Here is a 23,535-nt window from a genome sequence, read left to right as displayed (position 1 = left end):
TTTGTCGCTCCTTAACTACAAAAAAGGACCCATCCTTGCTCCTCTCGCCTCTATCAGCAGATGCCCTTGCAAAATTCTTCAATGAAAAGGTTATCACCCTAAGATGCTCCTTCCCGCCTACTTGTCTCCAATCCCATTCCAGCCGACAGATCCTGGACCGTTTTTGAGCTTGTTTCCGAATTGCAAGTCTCCAAACTCTGCCTCAAACTAAAAACTGGCAAATGTACCTTGGATCCTTTCCCCTCCTACCTATTCGAGAATATTTCTACACAGGCCATCACTTCCCTCACCAAACTTATAAACGATGCTCTAACATCGGGCCTTTTCTCCTCCGAAATGGGACATATTGCACTAACCCTCTACTGAAAAAGACCGACCTTGACCCCTCTATTCCCTCCAATTACCGTCCAATAGCAAATATCCCTCTCCTAACCAAGATGTTAGAATCCATCATATCCACTCAACTCTCATCCTACCTAGAAAGATTCTCTATTCTCCTACCCCACCAATTCAGCTTCAGACCCAACTTCAGCACCGAATCCCTATTAGCCTCATTAATCTCTAAGGTACAACAACTTCATTCTCGCAACAAATTCGCTGTACTTCTACAATTCGACCTCTCTGCAGCTTTCGACGTCGTCCATCATGATATCCTAATCTTCCAACTTTCTGAAATAGGCATAAGTTCCACAGTCCTAGACTGGTTCTCGAAATTCCTACGCTTACGCTCCTACACCGTTAACATAAACGGTACTTCATCCCCTCCCTGGAAGCCGATATGTGGAGTCCCGCAAGGCTCACCCCTCTCTCCTATCATTTTCAATATTTACATGTCCTCTTTGAAACTCCTTCATCTATCCCCCCTGGAAACTCTCTACACCTATGCTGATGATATCCTCATCCTCCTTGAGACCGACTCGAACCTCACTAACCTCGCTGAGAACATATCCGCATGTATAATGAACCTTCAATCCTGGGCACATTCTGTACAAATGAAATTGAACGAGTCCAAAACAAAACTACTTTGGCTCGGCCCAATATTAGGTCATTTACCCACCTCCATCCCATTATCTTCCGGCTCCACTTTTCAGCTTGAGTTTTCAAGCAAAGTCCTTGGCATCATCATAGACTCCTCTCTCTCCTTCAATGACCACCTCAACTTCTTGGTAAAAAAATGCTTCTTTAGTCTTCATATGCTGAGGAAAGTGAGATTGTACTTTCATCATTCTCACTTTGTTGTCCTTGTTCAATCCACCATCCTCTCTAGACTGGATTATTGCAATTTAAGCCTAACTAAAAAAAAAACTCCATAGACTTCAGCTAATCCAGAACGTTGCGGCCAAGCTTATTTTCGCTAAAGGCAAGTTCGACCACATCTCCCCACTCCTGTCCAAACTTCACTGGCTCCCAGTTCACTCCAGAGTCCTCTTTAAATGTGCCTGTTTAGCTTTCAAGATCCTACATGGCATCCTCCCTCCCGTTATCCCACTCATCTGGAACTCCTCTAACCCTAATTCCACTAGATCCTCCCAAAAACGGAAACTATCATTCCCCTCTGCAAAAGGTATATCCCGCGTAGGAAAACTAGGAACATCCCTCCCCTTTAGAACCACAGAACTCTGGAACAACCTCACATCCCCGCTCAGAATTTCAAGTTCCCTCCAATCCTTCTGCAAACACCTGAAAACTTGGCTCTTTTCAAAAATCTAACACTTCCCGCTCTTTGGTACCCTGTCCCTCTTTATCTTCCTAGCTCCTTTCCTATAACCCTTCATTGTAGCTCCTTTTCAACCTAACCTTGTAAACCGTGCCGAGCTCTACGCTTGTGGAGATGGTGCGGTATACAAACCTAAGGTTTAGTTTAGTTTAAATGAATGTATGTTTTATATTGGCAAACTCAGGAATAAATTCCAGTTCTTATTATTTTATCTAGAAGCTGAATGCATTACTCACCTCCCTTAATAGTTAGAGGAATCTTGAAATCACAGCGATGGTAACTGTAAAGTAAAAAATGAAAAGTAATTGAGAAATGTTAATATAATTCAAAACAAACTGGTTTATGTTCTATTGGATTTGATACACCACATTTCAGTCAAGAGCAAAATTATGTGGTAGCCATGTTAGTCCATTTTTAAAGGTAATTTCTAGAAGTAAAACAAAACAAAGAAAATAAGGTGATACCTTTTTTATTGGACTAACTTAATGCATTTTTTAAATTAGCTTTTGAGTGTGACCCTTCTTCAGATCAGAAATAAGCAAATGTTGACAAATATCAGCATATATAAGTGAAACATAAAAGTATTCCAATGACCTCTTCCTGTGAAGCTGTCTTTGGAATGCTTTTATGTATATAGTCTTTGATAATGGTGAAATATAAGCAAAATTCTCCAGAAACTTCAATGTTGTAGAATCAACTTTGCACACGTGGTGATTGCTCTGAAAAACTATATGGACAAACTTCCTACTTCCATCAGCCCTTTTTTCCATCTCTGGGGAAGTCCAAAGAATAACAACCAGACAAATTCATGTTACAACAATAAGGTCTTATGGAGCGCTTAGTTATCTGCTAACTGACAGAATCCAAGCCAAGAGTCTCCCTGAGCCATTTTATTAGCTTCATGACATCATTTCATACGTAAGTTAGTACATCTTCCAATTACAATTACATTATTAAGATTCATTGATAAATTGCATATGACAGTATTTTGCTACTAGGTCCATATTTGGTTCATTGATCATGTGAATTCTTGTCATTAGTAATTTTCCCTAACATCAGCAAGTCTATAATGACATATAAATCATGCGCTATTGGTTTTGCTCCTGTCAGCATTACATTTATACTCGCTGAGATCATTATTTATTGCAATGCATTGGACATCTTGTAACAATGTGTTAGCTTAGGGCACAGTGATCCATCTATTGCCCAATCTTACAGGAAGTAACAGCTGGGACAAAACATCTATTTAAAAACTTTAAGTTACAGCTTGTTAATGTTAATTAAGCAATAAAGAGATTATGTCCATACCTTGATAATATCTTATCCAGTGTGTCATTCTATGGGGTTATCTCCCCATAGCCGTGAGCCATATGCAGAAGGAATTCACTCCGTATCGTTCCCTGTCCATCCTAGTTCCCAGGAAGCTCTACTGTGACCTGCAGTTAGTACCTTAGTGGAAAGACTGAATAAATTCTTTGCTTCGTCTTTACGGAAGACGATGTAAGAGATCTACCTGAACCGGAAATGTTTTTTAAGGGTGATGATGCGGAGGAACTGAAAGAAATCTCAGTAAATATGGAAGATGTACTAAGCCAAATCGACAAGTTAAAAAGTGATAAATCATCTGGACTGGATGCTATACATCCCAGGGTGCTAAAAGAACTCAAACATGAAATTGTGTTGAGAGAGAGGAACCTCCACCTCAATGGCGTTAAGAAGAAGAAGGAATTAAACCTCCTGGAGAAGAAGAGAGGACTGTGCAGGGTTTGAAGCAGACTCTCTTGGAGGATGATCCAGAGGAAGGGTGTGGAAATGAAGAATTAATCTAACGAATGATGTTTAACACCCAGAGATTGAAGATGATGAGCTCCCAATGATTGATGTACATAAGAACATAAGAATTGCCACTGCTGGGTCAGACCAGTGTTCCATCGTAGAGAATGATACGGTGGTTGTTACCCGTGGCTAGCCGCGAGTAACCCACCGAAACGGGGAAAGAAAAAAATAGTGGTTGCTGCGGGGATGGGGACAAGGCCATTCACCGCCCTGTGGAGCAGTGAATGGTCTTGTCTCCTCAGTGAGGAAATCAAGGATCGCGCGGTCCAGCAGCCCCCACCCGGCCGATCGCAGCGTTCCGCCATCTCTCTCCCTCCACCTCACCTTTACTGGCTTTCTTTTTCACCCAGCTGCACTCTTTCAAAAAGCCGCGCACACGCGGCTGCTCGAGTTGTTCAATTTTCTCCTCCGCTGCAACTTCCTATTTCTGGTTGCATCAGAGGAGAAGATTGAACAACTGAGCAGCTGCGCGTGCACGGCTTTTTGAACACGTGCGGCTGGGCGAAAAAGAAAGCCGGCAAACTCGGCATCTAAGGTGAGATGGAGGGAGGGAGATGGCGGAACGCTGCGATCGGGTGGGAGGGGGCTGCTGGACTGCGCAATCACGCGTGTTCCCGGCTCACACTAGGAAGGAGGGCGTGAAAGGGAAAGAGATTCTGGGCCAAGGGGATGAAAAGGGAGAGAAAGAAACCCACAGCAGAAAAGAAAGGTGAGCCAGATGCAGGAAGCAGGGGGAGGGAAGAAAGAGGGAAAGAAGCTAGATGGGGTTGAAGAGAAGAGACAAATTGGTGTGGAAGAGGAAGAGAGGGGAAATCTGGACACAGGAAGGTAACAGAAACAGAGGGGAAATTATGTGCTTGGGGGCATAGGGACAGAGACATAATGGGGACATACATGCCATGGGGATGGTATATGGACACGGGGGGGCAATGCCAGATACATAGGGGAGATATTAGAAATGGGGAAAATAGGAACACAGAAGCGAGATTGTTTGGGGACCGAGCTCGCAGGCTCCAGCGGCTTGCACAAATTACATTGTAACATGCCACGAAAGTAAGAGGGAGGGAGGGAGGGAGGTAGATAGATAGGCTGCGCGAGAGGAGCTGAAGGGTGGTAGAAAGGAACAGATGGTGAAGGAGGGACGGAAGGGTGGTGGTGGAAAGGAATAGAACAGACATTGAAGGAGGGTGGAGAGGAACAGACCCTGAAGGGACATGTGGAAGACAGAGTGGGGAGAGGTCGCTGGAAGGGAAGAAGACAGATGCCAGACTATGGGGGAGCGGAGGGAAGAAGATGGGTGCCAGACCAATTGTGTGTGTGTGGGGGGGGGGGGGGTGAAGGGAAAAGCACAGTAACAGAGCAAATGGAAGACGCAGAGAGAAGACACACAGTGGATGGAAGGAATTGAATGAGATGAGGAAAGCAGAAACCAGACAACAAAGGTAGAAAAAAAAATTCTATTTATTTTCTTTTTCTTTAGGATAAAGTAGTATATTAGTTCTGTTGATAAAAATTTATAAACAAAGCCCTGCCAGCTGAACATCTCTTTCTCTAGTTCAGCAGCCAGAACTTTGATTTATAAGGAAGCTAAATATTGCAGTACTGAGGCTTATATGGATGCTGCGGGGACAGTGACAGGGCGGTGAATGGGATGACAGTGACGGTGACAGGGCGGTGAAGGGGATGGCGGGGATGGGGCGGTGAAGGGGACGGTGGGCCTGGGACGGGGCAGTGACGGGGACAGATTTTTTTCCCCATGTCATTCTCTAGTCCATCGTGCCCAGCAATCCACTCATGCGGTGGCCCTTAGGTCAAAAACCAGTGCCCTAACTGAGACCAACCTTACCTGCATATGTTTCGGTTCAGCAGCAACTTGTCTAACTTTGTCTTGAATCCCTGGAGGGTGTTTTCCCCTATAACAGCCTCCAATAGAGCGTTCCAGCTTTCTACCACTCTCTGGGTGATGAAGAACTTCCTTACATTTGTACGGAATCTATCCCCTTTTAACTTTAGAGAGTGCCCTCTCGTTCTCTCTACCTTGGAGAGGGTGAACAACCTGTCTATCTACTAAGTCTATTCCCTTCAGTACCTTGAATGTTTTGATCATGTCCCCTCTCAATCTCCTCTGCTCGAGGGAGAAGAGGACCAATTTCTCTAATCTTTCGTGCACGACCCAGTGTTCCCTCTAAGCGGGCGGGTGTTGTGAGCAAACTTTTTCACTGTGAGCTAAAAATATCGGGCGCCAGCAAGTTATGAGCCAAATAAATATGTTGCTTTCTACCACAGAACTTCCTTACGTTTGTATGGAATCTATCCCCTTTCAACTTTAGAGAGTGCCCTCTCGTTCTCCCTGCCTTAGCTACTAAGTCTATTCCCTTCAGTACCTTGAATGTTTCTATCATGTCCCCTCTCAATCTCCTCTGCTCAAGGGAGAAGAGGCCCAGTTTCTCTAATCTTTCGCTGTACGGCAACTCCTCCAGCCCCTTAACCATTTTAGTTGCTCTTCTCTGGATCCTTTCGAGTAGTACCGTGTCCTTCTTAAAGTACCAGTGCTGGACGCAGTACTCCAGGTGAGGGCGTACCATGGCCCGGTACAGCAGCATGATAACCTTCTCTGTCTCTTCAGTCCAGCATCTGCCCCTTCCATTCACTGTCTGTCTTTCCCTGCCATCTCTCCTCCTGCCCCCCCCCCCCCCCCAATTTGGTCTAGCATCCATCATCTTCCTTCTGTTCCCCTCATGGTCTGGCATCTCTATCCTTCCCTCCCCCCTGTGGTTTTTAGCATATCTCTCTTCTCATTTCCTCCACTCAGATCTGATCATTCTCTGCTCTCTCTTCCCTTTTCTTCTCTGGTCTTCCTTCTCTATTTTCTGCCTCCATCTAAATTAAATTCTTTCTTACTATTTAGTCCCGTTTCCCTCTTTTCACTGTGTCTACACACAGCTTGTCACCCCTTTCCCTCACCCCTCCATTATCTTACTATTTTCTTCCCCCTTTATTTATCTCCTCCTTCCATCCAGTATGTGTTCTTTCCCCACTTCCATTCAGCATCTGCTCTCCCTTCTCAACTGACATCCATCTGCCTTCTGCTCTCTCTCCCTTCTTCTCACTTCCATCATCTGTCCCCTTCTCTCTCTCTCTCATCTCCTCCATTCCATCATCTGCCCCTTCTCTCTCTCTCTCCCCCCCCCCCAACTTCCATCATCTGCCCCCCTTCCCCTCACCTTTGTGGGTCACTTTCTTTCCCCTGAGGGTGGCTCATGTCACAGGGGAAGCTTTGGCCGAGCAGAACCGCTTGATTGACAGTGGAACTTACTTGATTGATGTCGATGCTGGGGCCCGTTGCCGTTTGAAGGAAAAAAAAAAAGGTGGAAAAAAGGAACCTGTAAAGGCGAGAGGAAGGGAAACCTCCAGGACAGCTGCTTTTTGCCCTCCTTCAGCGGCCCAAGAGTTCAGACCAGCAGCGGCAGCTCTGTATGCTTTTAACTTCGGCACAGAGCTGCCCCTAATCAATAGTTTAGCGCGGTTTCATGAGGCAGCCTCGGGGCCTTTGATAGCCGGCCCGCTTCGATGATGCGATGTGGGCCGGCCTAGCAAAGGCCCCGAGGCTGCCTTATGAAACCGCGCTAAACTATTGATTAGGGGCAGCTCTGTGCCGAAGTTAAAAGCATACACAGCTGCCGCTGCTGGTCTGGAGGTGCGGAGACAAGGCAGGAGGCAAACGCGGTGGAAGGCAGGAGTCCCGGCACAGCGACTGCAACAGGAAGTTGCAAGTCAGCTGACGCCGGCCTTTCGTTGCGGCGGGGACCGAATCCTTCGCGGACCGGCAAGATTTTGTTTGCGGACCGGCGGTTGAAGAACTGTGCTCTACACTGTGTGCGCTGTGACGAGAAACTTGTGCGCTGCGAGGTAATATTTTGTGCGTCAGCGCACCCCAGCGCAGCTTAGCGGGAACACTGACGACAACTCCTCCAGTCCCTCAACCATCTTAGTCGCTCTTCTCTGGACCCTTTCGGGTAGTACCGTGTCCTTCTTCATGTCCAGTGACTAGTGCTGGACGCAGTACTCCAGGTGAGGGCGCACCATGGCCTGGTACAGTGGCATGATAACCTTCTCCAATCTGTTCGTGATCCCCTTCTTTATCATTCCTAGCATTCTGTTCACCCTTTTCGACACCACAGCACATTGCGTGGATGGCTTCATTGACTTGTCAATCAGAACTCCAAAGTCTCTTTCTTGGGAGGTCTCTCCAAGTACCGCCACGAACAACCTGTATTAGTGCATGAGATTTTTGTTACCGACATGCATCACTTTACACTTATCCACGTTGAACCTCATCTGCCATGTTGATGCTTATTCCTCAAGCCTGATTATGTCACGTTGCAGAACTTCACAATCCCCCTGTGTCTTCACTACTCTGTATAACTTTGTACCATCCGCAAATTTAATCACTTCACTTGTCGTACCTCTGTCCAGAAGAGTGGATGTGGTCCCTATTCACAAAAGTGGTCACAGAGATGAAGCGGGAAACTAAGGCCAGTAAGCCTCACTTCGATTGTTGGAAAAATAATGGAAGTGTTGCTGAAAGAAAGGATAGTGAATTTCCTAGAATCTAATGATTTACAGGATCCAAGGCAACATGGCTTTACTAAAGGTAAATCGTGCCAAACGAACCTGAGGGAATTTTTTGATTGGGTGACCAGAGAACTGGATCGAGGACATATACCAGATGTAATTTACTTAGATTTCAGCAAGACCTTTGACACAGTTCCTCATAGAAGGCTCTTGAACAAACTTGAAGGGTTGAAGTTAGGACCCAAAGTGGAGAACTGGATTAGAAACTTATGGTCAGACAGACGCCAGAAGGTGGTGGTTAATGGAAGTCGTTCGGAGGAAGCAAAGGTGAGTAGTGGAGTCCCTCAGGGTTTGGTGCTGGGGCCGATCCTGTTCAATATATTTGTGAGTGACACGGCTGAAGAAATAGAAGGTAAGGTTTGCCTTTTTGCATATGATACCAAGATTTGTAAGAGCAGACATCGAGGAGGGAGTGGAAAACATGAAAAAGGATCTGCAAAAGTTAGAGGAATGGTGTAATATCTGGCAACTAAAATTCAGTGCAAAGAAATGCAGAGTAATGCATTTGGGGATTAATAATCAGAAGGAACCGTATATGCTGGGAGGAGAGAGGCTGATATACATAGATGGGGAGAGAGACCTTGGGGTGATAGTGTCCAAAGATCTAAAGGCAAAAAAACAGTGCGACAAGTCGGTGGCTGCTGCCAGAAGGATGCTGAGCTGTATAAAGAGAGGCGTAACCAGTAGAAGAAAGAAGGTGTTGATATCCCATCTACAGGTCGTTGGTGAGGCCCCACTTACAGTTTTGGAGGCTGTATCTGGCGAAGGACATAAGAAGACTTGAAGCGGTCCAGAGGAGGGCAACGAAAATGCTAGGAGGTTTGCATCAAAAGACGTATGAGGAGAGACTGGAAGCCCTGAATATGCAAACCCTAGAGGAAAGGAGGAACAGGGGAAGATATGATTCAGATGTTCAAATACTTGAAAGGTACTAATGTAGAACAAAATCTTTTCCAGAGAAAGAAAAATGGTAAAACCAGAGGACATAATTTGAGCTTGAGGAGTGTTAGACTCAAGCGCAACGTAAGGAAATTCTTCTTTATGGAGTCGGTGGTGGATGCCTGGAATGAGCTCCTGAGAGAGGTGGTTGGAGAGGAAAATGGTGACGGAATTTAAAAAAGCATAGCATGAACACAGAGGATCTAGAATCAGAAAATAATAGTAAATTGTGAAGAACTAAGGCCAGTACTGGACAGACTTGCATGGTGTGTGTCTGTATATGGCCGTTTGGTTGAGCATGGGCTGGGGAGGGCGTCAATGGTTAGAATGATGTAGATGGGCTGGAATGAGCTTTGACAGAGACTTCAGTAGTTGGAACCTAAGCACAGTACCGGGCAGAGCTTTGAATACTTGCCCAGAAATAGCTAAGGAAAAAAAAAATTTTTTTAGATTGAATCAGGTTGGGCAGACTGGTTTTTATCTGCCGTCATCTACTACGAGTTTTTCTTTTTCTTTTTTTCCACAGCACGAGGAGGCAGGCGAGGAGAGGACAGGGCGAGGCACTGGGGAAGCGGAGGGGAGACAGCAAAGCGCCGGAGAAGGGGAAGACATCAACGGGACAGCGGCGAGAGTAGCTCCGCCCACCCCACCACATCAGCAGCTAGCGTCCGGGCTCCTCCATAAAAGGAGGTGAGCCAACGGTGCGCAGCTGTTCGGCGCACGGCGAAGGCGAGCGGCAAAGGCGCTCGCCTTAGCAAGAGCGCCTTTGCGAAGGAGCCTTGAGAAGGAGCCTGGGCAGCCCAGCAGCGTTATCTAACTTCTGCAAAATAATCCACAGGTACTTCTCTCTACTCATTTTCTTTTCTCTCTCCACTCTTTCAGCTAGCTGCGCGCCGGGCACCACTCATACACACTGTGGGACATAGGAGCGGGAAAAGAGGAATGGAGGCTGTAGAAACCCAGCAGAGCTACCCAGTATACTGCACCGAGTGTCACATGTATGACTACCTCCCCTCCGGGAGGCAGGCGTACATATGCAGTCGATGCCAGGAACTGGATAGCCTGAAGAAGGAGGTCGGGAGACTGTAGGTTAGAGTCCAGGAGCTGGAGGGACTCTGCACCATAGAGGAACAGCGCTGGGCAACTGAAGACACCACCAGAGAAAGTCACATCACGGAACAAGTTAGAGAGCTCGAGAAGTTCATCGAGGAGGCTTGCAGGATGGTGGAGGCACAGGACCACCAGCACATCAGGAGAGAACCAACAGTTGGACGACAGAACCCACCAGAGGCCATGGGAATAGGACCTTGTGGGGGATCAGGACAGGCAGATGAGGTGGAGACCCAAGAGAGCCCGGAGGAAGGACTGGAGGACTGCGCCACTGACACAGACCTGAGACCAGAGATGAGGAAGGGGAGATCTGCTATCGTAGTGGGTGACTCAATCCTGAGAGAAGTGGACAGTCACATAGCTGGAGGGAGAGAGGACCGTCTAGTGACATGTCTACCGGGGGCTAGAACGAAGGACGTCATCGACAGAATCGAGAGGATCATGGAGGGAGCTGAGATGGAGGAGACAGCAGTGGTAATCCACATTGGAACCAACGACGTCAGCAGAAGGAACTACAACAGGACTACACTAACTGACCAGTTCAGGATCCTGGGGAGGAAACTGAAACTGAGGACAAGGAAGATAGCCTTCTCAGAGATCCTGCCAGTACCGAGAGCGGACGCAAGGAGGCAGAGCGAACTACAAGCAATAAACGGTTGGCTGAGGAGATGGTGCGAAGAGGAGGGTTTCCACTTTGTTCGGAACTGGACAACTTTCTTGGGGAAGAACAAGCTCTACAGGAGAGACGGACTGCACCTGAGCACGACTGGGACGAGGATGCTGTCCAGAGCGTCATAGACTTGGCTTTAAACTGAGGAGAAGGGGAAAGCCGATAGTCGATCTGACCTCGACACATCGGACTAAAGTATCGAATAAAGATACTGAGCAAGAACATTGTAAAAGAGGACTCAGGACTGAGAGGGAATTTTTGGATAAAGGACCTAAGGATGCAATGCAGGGGCCCAGGGCACAAAGGAAACTAGCATGCAGGATTAACAGAGATCAACGGGAGCCAGAGGGGCAACCAAAAATGGGGAAACAGGCTGAAGACGAAACAGACACATCGTAGGAGGAGGATGACCGAGACAAGGCTCGGGGACTGGCAACCCATGAGGGGGACGTCAGGAGCGCCAAACCACGAGGAAGACCAGCAGGAAGAGCAAACAACAGGGACTTACATCGCCTATATACTAGTGCTAGGAGCCTAAGGGCAAAAATGGGAGAGCTGGAAGTCATAGCCAGCAAGAAGGACATAGACATAATTGGAGTCACAGAAACGTGGTGGACTGATGACAATAAATGGGATGTGGCCATATCAGGGTACAAACTCTACAGGAGAGACAGGACACACAAAAAAGGTGGAGGAATAGCGCTATATATAAAAGTCTCCATACCCTCAACCAGGATGGAAACAACAGTAAGAGCGGATAGCTTGGAATCACTATGGGTTAAGCTACCGGTAGGAACTGGAACAGACATAAAATTGGGTCTGTACTATCACCCACCTGGTCAATCGGAAGAAATCGACCAGGACCTGGAAGCTGAGCTGAGGCAGGTATGCAAAAGCGGAAGTGTGGTTGTGATGGGGGATTTCAACTACCCTGGGATAGACTGGAGTATCGGGCACTCAAACTGCACGAGGAGACCAAATTCCTGGAGGCCACAAGGGACTGTTTCATGGAACAGCTGGTCTTGGAACCAACACGGGGAGATGCCACTCTTGACCTAATCTTCAACGGACTAGGGGGACCCGCAAAGGAGGTGGCGGTACTAGCCCCACTAGGAAACAGCGATCACAACACGATCCAGTGCAGGCTAGAATTTGGATCATCAAAGGTGAAAAGAACCATAACGACAGCACTCAACTTCAAGAAAGGGAATTATGATGCCATGAGGAAAATGGTGGGAAAGAAACTCAACAGCAACACAAGGAAGATGGAGTCCGTAGAAAAAGCCTGGACCCTACTCAAGGGCATGGTGCACGAAGCACAGAACCTGTGTGTCCCCAAGTTCAGAAAAGGGTGCAAAAAAATAGAACAAAAACCCAGTGTGGATAACAAATGCAGTGAAAAAGGCGATAAGTGACAAGAAAGCATCATTCAAAAAATGGAAAAAGGACCAAACAGAGGATAACCAGAAAGAGCACAAAAAACACCAAAGAGAGTGTCACCGAGTGGTTAGGAAAGCAAAAAGAGAATATGAGGAGAGACTGGCGGGGGAAGCAACAAACTTCAAATCATTCTTCAGGTACATTAAGGGGAAGCAACCAGCAAGGGAGGAAGTGGGACCCTTGGATGAAGGAGACAGAAAGGGAGTGGTAAAAGAGGAAAAAGAGATAGCTGACAAGTTAAATGATTTCTTCACGTCAGTCTTCACGAGGGAGGACACAACCAACATTCCAGAACCCGAAGAGATCGTAAATGGAGATCAGGATGATAAGCTGGTCCAACTAGCGATAAGCCAAGAGGATGTCCTCAGGCAGATAGACAGGCTAAAGAGCGACAAATCGCCAGGACCGGACAACATTCACCCAAGGGTACTCAAGGAACTAAGGAACAAAATAGCAGAGCCACTTCGACAAATATGCAACCTATCCTTAAAAACTGGAGAGATCCCGGAGGACTGGAAAATAGCAAATGTCACGCCCATCTTCAAGAAGGGTTCTAGGGGTGACCCGGGAAACTACAGGCCGGTGAGCCTGACCTCAGTCCCAGGAAAGATGATGGAAGCGCTGATTAAGGACAGCATCTGTGAACACATCGAAAATAATGGACAGCTAAAGTCGAGCCAGCATGGCTTCTGCAAGGGTAGGTCATGCCTCACAAACTTATTGCACTTCTTTGAGGGGGTAAACAGCCAGGTGGATAAAGGGGAATCCATAGACATCATCTACCTTGACTTCCAAAAAGCCTTTGACAAGGTACCACATGAAAGACTGCTTAAGAAGCTATGGAACCACGGGGTGCAAGGGGAGATCCACCGATGGATCAAAAACTGGCTGGCAGACAGGAGACAGGACACCAAGGACCAGTCATCTGACTCATGGTCAAGGACACGCTCGGCTCAGCAAAAACAGACCCGAGTCACCAGACTGCTACAAATTGCTGCCTGAACTGATAAGGCAGAGACATCAAAATTCGGTTTAAGAAGAGACTCTAACCTACGATCCTCAGAGTTCCTTAAGGCTGAACCGCCCTCAACGGGTATGCCACTGCGTCCACCACAGGAGACTTCAGAGTATCCCTATCCCCTTTATGGATGGGATACAGGTGGTCCATAGAATGTGCAAAATGAAAGGGTGCCTCCGGCACTTTTCCACTGCGCAAGAACAATTTCTTGAATATCCTCTTGCATAGGAAAAGAGCGGGATGTAGAGCGGATCCCCCTAAGCAAAGGGTCCACCACACATGGGGGCTCCTTCGCATCTTACACAAAACGCAATACTGAGGAGACCTAAAGAATAAGCTCCTGGAGCTCACCACAGATGCAGCGTCACCAGCTGATGGAACCACAAAGCCGCTGATAAAGGCATCTGTCCCCCCATAAGGATCCTGGAGATCTCCCATAAGGTCCAGGTCCTAAACAAAAGAAAATTGCTTCTCATATGCAAAATCATCATCCCAAGAGACCCTCAGCCGCTTGGAGAGAGGAGGAGATGGGGATGCAACCGGCACAGATGGGGGCCAAACTGGAGTGGCCGTTGAGGGAAAAATTCCCCCCAAACCGCCTCGGAAGCAGGATCCCAAGCCACCTGTAAATAAGCCTTACACAAGGCAAAAACAAAATCAGAGGGAAAACCCCCTGCCACAGCAGGGGACCCAGCAGAAACCTGCCCATGTCTCTCCAATACAGGGGAAAGGTCTACAGACAAGATGGAGGTTCTTCCCGCCAAAATCAGAGCAGATCCCGCCTAAATGGAACCCTTGAGGCCTGAATCACCTCAGCCACTAAAGCAGGCAAGCTGGCAGCAGTGGTAAGGGAGTCCCCAACAACATCGGCAGTAAGGGAAACCTTATTTTAGGGGAATCCCTGTGTGGGCAGCCGAGGGAAGCCTGGGTTTCCCCGGTGCCAGCTGCCGGCATGTGAGGCACTCGCAAAGGGGATCTCTGGAAGCCAGCACCCAATACCGACTAGATTTCTCCTTCATGGCAGCCTGCATATCGCATGCACAGGCCGACCACGGCTGCCTCGTGTCTGAAACACAATGAGCACTTTTTCCCTTTAAAAGTGCTCATTGCGTAATATGTGATCTAGCTGTAAGAAAAAGTGCCGGTTAACAAATAAAAATCAATTACAAAGCACTGAAGGATCCCTTCAGACCGGCACTGCCTCAGGATTTTTTTTTTTTTCTGTCAGAACACACTCCACTAGTTCTCTAAGCTATATGCCGTGCCGGTATTGATGGCAAGACTTACAGCTGAGGTACCTCTACACAAATATGGGGGGGTGGAAGAAAGGGGGGGGAGGAACTCAACTTGTGACCCATCAAGTGTGGCACCCCCGAGGTCAAGCGGACTCCCAAACAGGGTCCCCCCTAAGCTCAATCCAACACAAGAAGTTTCAAGTTTATTTAAAATTTGATTGATCGCCTAATCATATATACAAGGCGATGTACAATTCTAAAACAATTTATGACAACATACAGGGAAACAAAAATTCATATACTAAAAACATGACTTATAGGACAAACAAAACCAATACGGAATATAGGGATGGAAATACAATAATTGAAAGCAAATGAGACAATCAAGGGAAACTACAAAAGGAAGGGTTTTAAAAAAAGAAATTGAGTCTTCAACAGGGTTAAAGGGACAAGGAGCACTAAACAAATTCCAACAGGCCTAATTAAGAGGAGACTGGCACAGCTCACTTTCACCTGCTGAGAGACTGAGCAAAAACTGGTCTCCTAGAGAGGATACAGCTATTTAGTACTACAACCAAAGTTTAGTCTCCACCTGCTGGTCAAAGTGAGCTATTACCCATCAGTAAAGGCTATACCGGTCTGGAGAGCTGATAGAAGTTATTTTTATAGTAATGGTAGTAATGGAAGAAGAGGAATTAGAGGGAGGAGGCAAGGAAGAGAGAGGATCAAGAGTCCCCTCCTTAATATCTGCCCTGGGCCCCAGCATGTCTAAAAATAGCCTTGGATGGGAGGGAGAGATAGAAAAATGCTAGACAGGGGGGGGGAAGGAAGAATTGTTTAACATGGGCTAGAGAAGAGGAAGGGAAATGCAACAAAGAGTAGACAGGGGTGAGAGAAAGAAATCCTGCATATGGTGGAGGGAGGGAGGCATGCATGGAGAAGAGAGAAGGAAAAATTTTGAACATAGGGTGAAGGGTAGGGAGAGGTGATGCATGGGGAGAGAGAAAGAAATGTTGCAAATGATAATGGAGGGGAGAAAGGGAGAGCTGCGGCATGGAGGAGAATAGAGAGGTTTGACTCAGAGAACAAGGCAACGTGAGAGAGAGAGAGAGATGGTGGACAGTGGGAAAGAAATATTGGATATGGCAGTAGAAGGGAAGATACAGAGATGGAAGATGGATGGTGAGCATAGAGAAAGAAGAAAACATCAAATGGGCAGGAGACCCTGGTGAGCGAGTTAACAGAAGACAAACAGAAACCAGAGCCTGAGACCAACATGATTTGAATAATAAAATGACCAGAAAACAAAGGTAGAAAACATAATTGTATTTTCTGTTTTGTGATTACAATATGTCAGATTTGAAATGTGTATCCCACCAGAGCAGTAAGCATGAGCTAGGACCTAAAAGAGAGAGGAAAAGTCTTTTTTGTTTATTCTGTTTACACCACTGTATTGTAACACTGTGAATGTTAAGCTGTAACCCATTCTGAGCTCTCTGGATATAAAACTAAATAAAATTACTAAAAATAATTTTTTATATGGGGGTATTATAAAATGATCAGCTCTGGGTGTCACATACGCTAGGTATGCCACTGGTCATAACAAATCTATAACCCATGACAGGGAAATGTTACATTTTGTTTCTTTAATCCTCAACCCTATGGAGTTTCAAGTTTCAAGTTTATTTACATTTGATGTATCGCTTATTACAAATTTCTAAGCGATGTACAATTAAAAACCAGCAGATTGTGGTAATACATAAAATTTTACTAAGTTAGACAATTGACAAGACAAATTGGACAAACATGATTGAAAAGGAAGGAAGGGGAAAGTTACAATGGCATTATTTGTTAAAATTTACATGGAAGGGAAAATACAATAGGTATAATTCGAAAAAAACAGGAAAAGAGAATCTTAAAAACATATGAGATTATAAGAAAAGATCATTTCATAAGTCATATGCATCTTGAAACAAGTAAGTTTTTAACAATTTTTTAAAAGAGATAAGATCTTTTTCATTTTTAATAAAGTTTGGGAGAGAGTTCCACAATGAGGGGGCCACCACTGAAAACATATCTTTACGTCTAGTGCCAATTATTCTTAATGAAGGGACTGAAAGCTGGTTAGATAAAGATGATCTTAAGGATCGCGGAGGATTATATGGGACTATCATTTTTGATATGAAGAGGGGTTCGTTTGAAATTAAAGTTTTATAAACTAGGAATAAAGTTTTAAAAGTGATTCGGTGAGAGATTGGAAGCCAGTGAGATTTGATGAGTAAAGGGGTAACATGATCATATTTTTTAGCTTTGTGTATTAATTTAACTGCGGACTTTCATGAAGCCCAGATGGCACCATCCAATTTTGTTTTTAACATCATTATTTCGTAGCATTTTTGTTTTAAATATTACATTTTTGAGGTTGGCATTAGCCAAGGAGTGTAGTTATTTTAAAAAATCTAATTATGGCTTTCAACTGGTTAAAAATTCATTAGAGAAATAATTTTTAACCATCTGAAGTTTTGTGGTAAGACAGGAAAATACTTTTAATGTTTTAATTGACAATTGAGAATGACTATTTGGCATGAACTCTGACCCCAGAAAAAGCATTTAACTAGCTGCTGTTTGAGCATGTCAGAGTCAGACTCTTTACTAGCTTTTGTGAGCAAGAAATGCTGCCAGTTGAAGATACTCTGATTTGTAAGTACTTTTGTTATCTTCTCTATCCTGTTTTTATGTTCCCAAATTGTGCCATGTATTCAATTTGAGTTCATAGTTTCACAATGAATAAAAATTGAGTTGCATTTCTGCTTTTAGGTTTTGTGGAAGTGCTGACTGGCAGGGGTTGTTTTTGTCATCCCCTGCAGGTATGATTTGAATATTTTATAAGCAAAATGTGTCACATTCCTTTTGATGGACTCTTGCACAATGTCACAGACTCTCACTTAACATAAGAACATAAGCAATGCTTCCGCTGGGTCAGACCTGAGGTCCATCGTGCCCAGCAGTCCGCTCACGCGGTGGCCCAACAGGTCCAGGACCTGTGCAGTAATCCTCTATCTATACCCCTCTATCCCTTTATCCAGCAGGAAATTGTCCAATCCTTTCTTGAACCCCAGTACTGTACTCTGCCCAATTACGCCCTCTGGAAGCGCATTCCAGGTGTCCACCACACGTTGGGTAAAGAAAAACTTCCTAGTATTTGTTTTGAATCTGTCTCCTTTCAACTTTTCCAAATGCCCTCTTGTTCTCTTATTTTTCGAAAGTTTGAAGAATCTGTCCCTCTCTACTCTCTTTATGCCCTTCATGATCTTGTAAGTCTCTATCATATCCCCTCTAAGTCTCTTCTTCTCCAGGGAAAAGAGTCCCAGTTTCTCCAATCTCTCAGCATATGAAAGGTTTTCCATACCTTTTATCAGACGTGTCGCTCTCCTCTGAACCCTCTCGAGTAACGCCATATCCTTCTTAAGGTACGGCAACCAATACTGGACGCAGTACTCCAGATGTGGACACACCATTGCCCAATACAATGGCAGGATAACTTCTTTCGTTCTGGTAGTAATACCCTTCTTGATTATACCTAGCATTCTATTCGCTCTCTTAGCGGCTGCTGCGCACTGTGCCGTCGGCTTCATTGTCATGTCCACCATTACCCCCAAGTCCCTTTCTTGGGTACTCTCCTTCAATAACATCCCTCCCATCGTATAGCTGTACCTTGGGTTTCTGCTTCCCACATGTAGTACTTTACATTTCTCAACGTTGAACTTCATCTGCCATCTCGTCGCCCATTCCCCTAGTTTGCAATTCTTCGCAGTCCTCTTTAGTCCAAGCTCCATTAAATAGTTTGGTGTCGTCCGCAAATTTTATTATCTCACACTTTGTCCCTGTTTCTAGATCATTTATAAATATATTAAAAAGCAGCGGCCCTGGTTGGCTTGTGAGGCCCCGACTTACAGTCAATGGAAATCATTAATGATCACCCAGGCCGCTTTGGAACGTAGACACTTCGTTGATATTGACTCGAGATCGGGGCGCAGATTCACAGTGATTTGGGAGCGTTTCTGGATGACCCTTACCTCGATGGCTCGGAATAGACTTTTGAACTCATAATAGCAGTTTTGTTTCTATTTTACATTTTCTTCTCACCAGGGATTTTCAGTTGGGGGTTTTTGTTGGAAGGTGGGGGGTTGGGAGGGGACTTTTGAATTTTGTGCAAACATACCTGTATTCTGTATTGTTTACTCTGATTGTTGTTGTTAATGCACGTTGAAAATGAATAAAAACATTTAAACATAAATAGCAGCGGCCCAAGCACCGAGTCCTGCGGGACACCACTTCTCTGTTTTTATATACATATTATCAGTTTTATTAGCAAAGAAGCAGTTTTTCAAGCACAATTTTCAAGCATTTGTGAGTCACTTGAGCATGCCACTATCTGACTTGATGTTTGTTTTAAATGGAGGTCATGTGTATATAAGCCACGGTAGAGGTTTCTACCGTGGCTTGGAGTGCTAAATGCTCCGATGCTCATAGAATTCCTATAGGCATTGGAGCATTTATCATGGTAGAACCCACTTTGGAGAATTTATTGTGGAGCAGCGTCAGAGCATTTATTGTGGTAGAAACCTCTACCGTGGGTTAGTAAAAGAGGGCCTATATTAATTTAATTATTATTTATGATTTAACCATATTTTATTTATGATTTTATCGTATTTGTGACTTTGGTTTTATTTTGACTCCTTTATTGTTCTTAGTTACTACCCCTGAAACAACCTGTAGGTGAAACATGGCCATGTTGGATGTTTGATATTAATAAATCGTATTTCTTCATTTGGGACTGATCTGCTTGTTTTTTTTTCTAGAAAACTGTTCAGCATCAGTCTGTTTATGAATAAAGTTCTAGGGTAACTAATAATCCCCCTCTGTTATAAAGTCGCGCGGCAAAAGCCCCGAAGCCCTTTATATCCTTATGGGTTTTGGGGCAGTTACCGCAGCGGCAGCCACTAGTACAGCTTTGTAAAAGGAAGGGAATATTACATGTCACACAATTTTCTTATAGAAATAACTGGTACCTCACAAAAGAGCTAAATGACAGAGATTACTCCCAAAATGATCTGATATGCAGCAAACATCTGCTAGCCTGCAGGGCTGGATCCATTCCCAGATTTTCATATATATAGTGCCCTGCAGAACTTCCATACTCACATGTTGAAGTTGTAATGACCAGGATAATTTGTATGCAAGACAAATTTCTTCACCTGATATGTATTTGCATCAAAAAGAATATCCTATTTGAGAAAAATGACATATTTATACAAAAATAAAAATTTAACTACTTGCTTATTTTTCTAATATATACATTTTAATTCAACATTTTCAATGTTGTAAATAAAGAAACTAACACAGCAATCATAGACAAAAAGTTATACCCACACAAACTCAAGCCCACATCTAGTTGTGGAAAACAAAGAGAATGAACATCTCATCAAAAGCAGTATGCACCTGTATAGTTCCCCATATCTAACCTATGGGAACACCTAAACTTGAATGATCAGCCAAAAATGTCTCTAACTGACTATAGGCTCGAATTGCCTGGGTAATATCAGGAAACACTTGTATTTCTGCAGCACAGAGTGTAAAATAGTTATTCATGAAGATGATATGTAGAAATAAAATATAAAAACAAAAGCCCTCAGTATTAAACCTTTATCCTTGCCAGAAGAAAAAGTAACCAATAAAGTAGCTCTGGTTGGATTATTAACCCAGTTTAATCCAAACCATGCTGGTTCAAAGTATTAGCAGGCTGAGAAGGCCTTTGACCGAGTGGAGTGGCCTTTCTTATTCCGAGTACTGAAATGGTACAACTTTGGTTCTTTCTTTACAGACTGGATAGAAACAATATACAGACAACCCACGGCGCGTATCCTAATAAACAACTCTCTCTCCAATAGATTTTCCCTCCATAGAGGTACCCGCCAAGGCTGTCCCCTTTCACCACTATTATTTGATTTAGCATTGGAACCTCTATTGTTAGCTATCCGACAATGTTCCTTAATTAAAGGTATTCCCTCGTCCAGTCGAGAGATTAAACTAGCAGCTTACGCTGATGATATCCTTCTCTTTCTCAAGGATCCTCTTGTCTCTTTACCTCATTTTATCCACATCGTCTCTCAATATTCTCAAATATCTGGATATTCTGTTAATTGGGAGAAATCAGAGATCTTTCCGCTAAATGATCACATTTCCTCCTCAGATGTAGCTCAATTTCCTTTTTCATGGTCACAGGGAGCCGTAAAATATTTGGGGATTTTAATACATAAAGATCCATTACTTGCTCAGGATCTCAATATATCTAAAATCAAAAACTTGGTTTCAAGTACTACATCTCGTTGGTCCCCGCTTTATTTGTCCTGGTGGGGTAGAATAGCCTCCATTAAAATGACCTTAGCTCCACAAATTAATTATACTTTATCTATGCTTCCCCTTCTCTGCCATAAACCGTTATTTCATTGGCTTAATATGAAAATTTCTGAATTTATCTGGAACAAGAAAAAACCTCGTATTGCTCTCGCCAAGCTGAAGGCCTCTAAGATTAAAGGTGGCTTAAATTTACCTGATTTTTATTATTATTACATCGCATCCTTAGCCAAATACGGAGCTCACTGGATTGTTGACTCTTATCCACAGGATCAACCAGCATGGTTTGAAATGGAATGCTTTTTATGTGCACCATTACACATCTCCTGCTTCCTTACAGTGTCGATACCTAGACACTTGAGAAAGTATTCTTTGCTGAGCGCAACACAACATGCTTTTCAATTATTAGATGCAGTGGCTGAGATCTCTGTTGCTGAAGGCCCACTCATGTCCCTTTGGAATAATTCTAAAATTCAAAATAAGGGTAGATCCCTTTCATGGAAGAGGTGGCAGCGGGCGGGTGTGTGGTTTGTTCATCAATTGATCTCCTCCTCTTCATTTGTCCCATTTGATACTTTTTGTTCTGTAAACTCACTCCCATCCTCTGTATATCCTCAATGGCTTACGCTTACTAGAATACTATCTAATGTGCAAATGCGCCCTGACTTTATGACCTCTCATCAAACTATTCGTCACTGGTCTACCTTGGCTTTACTGAAAGGTAGGGCGATATCTCTTTTTTATAGTATCTTAAGAGATCACACCTTCACTTTTACGCCTCAATCCATGAACCACTGGGGCTCTATCTTAAAGACCAAGTTTTCTGAAATAGATTGGGAACTCTTCTGGTCATCTACAAATCGTCCTCTATTATCCTCAAGAGTCTCGCAATCAATGTTCTTTGTTATGTGGAATGCAGTATGGACTCCGTTTCGAATGTGGAAAGCGAAACTGAAACAAGATCCTACCTGTTGGAACTGTTTGAAAGAGCCTGGAACTCTTGATCACATGCTTCTTCACTGTACTATGGTTCATTCCTTTTGGATTCGTATCTGGGACACCATAAAATCTATTACCAAATGTTCAGAACCTATTTCCATGGACATTATAATCCTTCGTTCTCAACACCCTTGCTTCGCACTATCAAACTGTCCTCCCAAACTCATTGACACCATGTTTGTGACAGCTCTTATGCACATTTTAAAAAATTGGAAATCATCTACATTACTAGACTACACCTTTTGGTGGAACTCTTTGAGCATGTACCATAAATTCGAATCATATGCATATGAAAAAAACATGATATCTCGTTTCTCTACAAAATTGATGCGAAATAAATCACCTTGGTCGTTCTTGGATTCATATGTTCATTCTGCCTCGTAGACACTTCTACCCCTCTCTTTTTCTCCCTCTTTCTCTTTCTCCTTCTTTACCTTTCTTTTTTCTTTTACTTCATCCTCACTTTCTTTTTTCTTTTACTTCATCCTCTCTGCTTATCTACCCTTTCTATTTCTTTTCTTAGCAGTTTCAAATACTCTGAATGCTTCTTAATAATTTGTTATATGCAAATGAATGCAATTACGGTTTCTTTTGTTTCTACATCAATATTTCTTATTCAATTTTCATGTACTTGAACTGCTTTCTGTATATTATTTATAATATTCAATAAAATTATTGAACTCTCAAAGTATTAGCAGCCTCTTGGGATCACATTCCAATATGAAATACATCTGCAGAAAATATACAGAACCTTTATGTCCTAAGAATCATTGCTCCAGATAGCAAATGAGTTGAGCAAGTGTTCTCAGGCCAGTCTATGGGACACACCTAGCCAATCAGGTTTTGGGATAGCACAGTTACTTACCATAACAGGTATTATCCAGGGACAGCAGGCAGATATTCTCACATGTGGATGATGTCATTCACGGAGCCCTGGTATGGATAGCTTCAAAAGTGCATCGCCACTTTAAGAACTTAAAGTTCACAAACTGCCCGTACCACTCATGCGCAAGTGCCTTCCTACCTGACAGAGGCTTGTGGCTCCTCAATTCCGTAAACAAGCTAAGAAGCCATCCAGGGGAGGTGGATGGGTTGTGAGAATATCTGCCTGCTGTCCCTTTTATAACACCCGTTACGGTAAGTAACTGTGCTTTATCCCAGGACAAGCAGTCAGCATATTTTCACATGTGGGACTCCCTAGCTTACTAGAATGGGATGGAGGGAGTGTTGGCCATTAAGACAATAAATTTTACAATACTGCTTGGCTGAAATTACCCTCCCGTCTGGAATTGAATTCCAGACAGTAGTGAGATGTGAATGTATGAACTAGTACTGCCCAATTCAGTGAAAAATATTTTGATTTGATTCACCCTGTTGAATCGATGTTTCAATTTGATTCATTTTCAATGACACAGGTTTTTAAGTTTAAACATTTTATTCAAGCAAGGCAATATCAAGGAAATCGGGCAGCACTACCATATTCCCCCTCCCCAGCCCCCCTCCCCGATTCTCAGCTTCC

The 23,535-nt window shown here is 44.1% G+C and overlaps 1 protein-coding gene across 12 annotated transcripts in view; it reads right to left on the bottom strand.

The window, feature by feature from the left end:
• Positions 1-23,535, bottom strand: part of C4H16orf70 (chromosome 4 C16orf70 homolog) — a 1,667,531-nt gene that overhangs the window by 590,347 nt on the left and 1,053,649 nt on the right. For 7 of the 12 annotated variants that reach the window (XM_033942209.1, XM_033942208.1, XM_033942204.1 and 4 more), the window contains 2 exons: positions 19,806-19,888; positions 1,954-1,997 (listed from right to left, as the gene is read on the bottom strand). In XM_033942209.1, coding sequence (XP_033798100.1) covers positions 1,954-1,997; positions 19,806-19,888 — 127 coding nt within the window. The remainder of the gene's footprint in view (positions 1-1,953; positions 1,998-19,805; positions 19,889-23,535) is intronic. The other 5 variants (XR_004539236.1, XR_004539235.1, XM_033942210.1 and 2 more) reach the window with 1 other exon arrangement.

Source organism: Geotrypetes seraphini, chromosome 4, assembly GCF_902459505.1.
Source record: "Geotrypetes seraphini chromosome 4, aGeoSer1.1, whole genome shotgun sequence".
In the NCBI taxonomy this organism is placed as follows: Eukaryota; Metazoa; Chordata; class Amphibia; order Gymnophiona; family Dermophiidae; genus Geotrypetes; species Geotrypetes seraphini.
The sequence above is the reverse complement of the archived record's forward strand: the minus strand, read 5'-3'. Positions and strand labels throughout refer to the sequence as shown.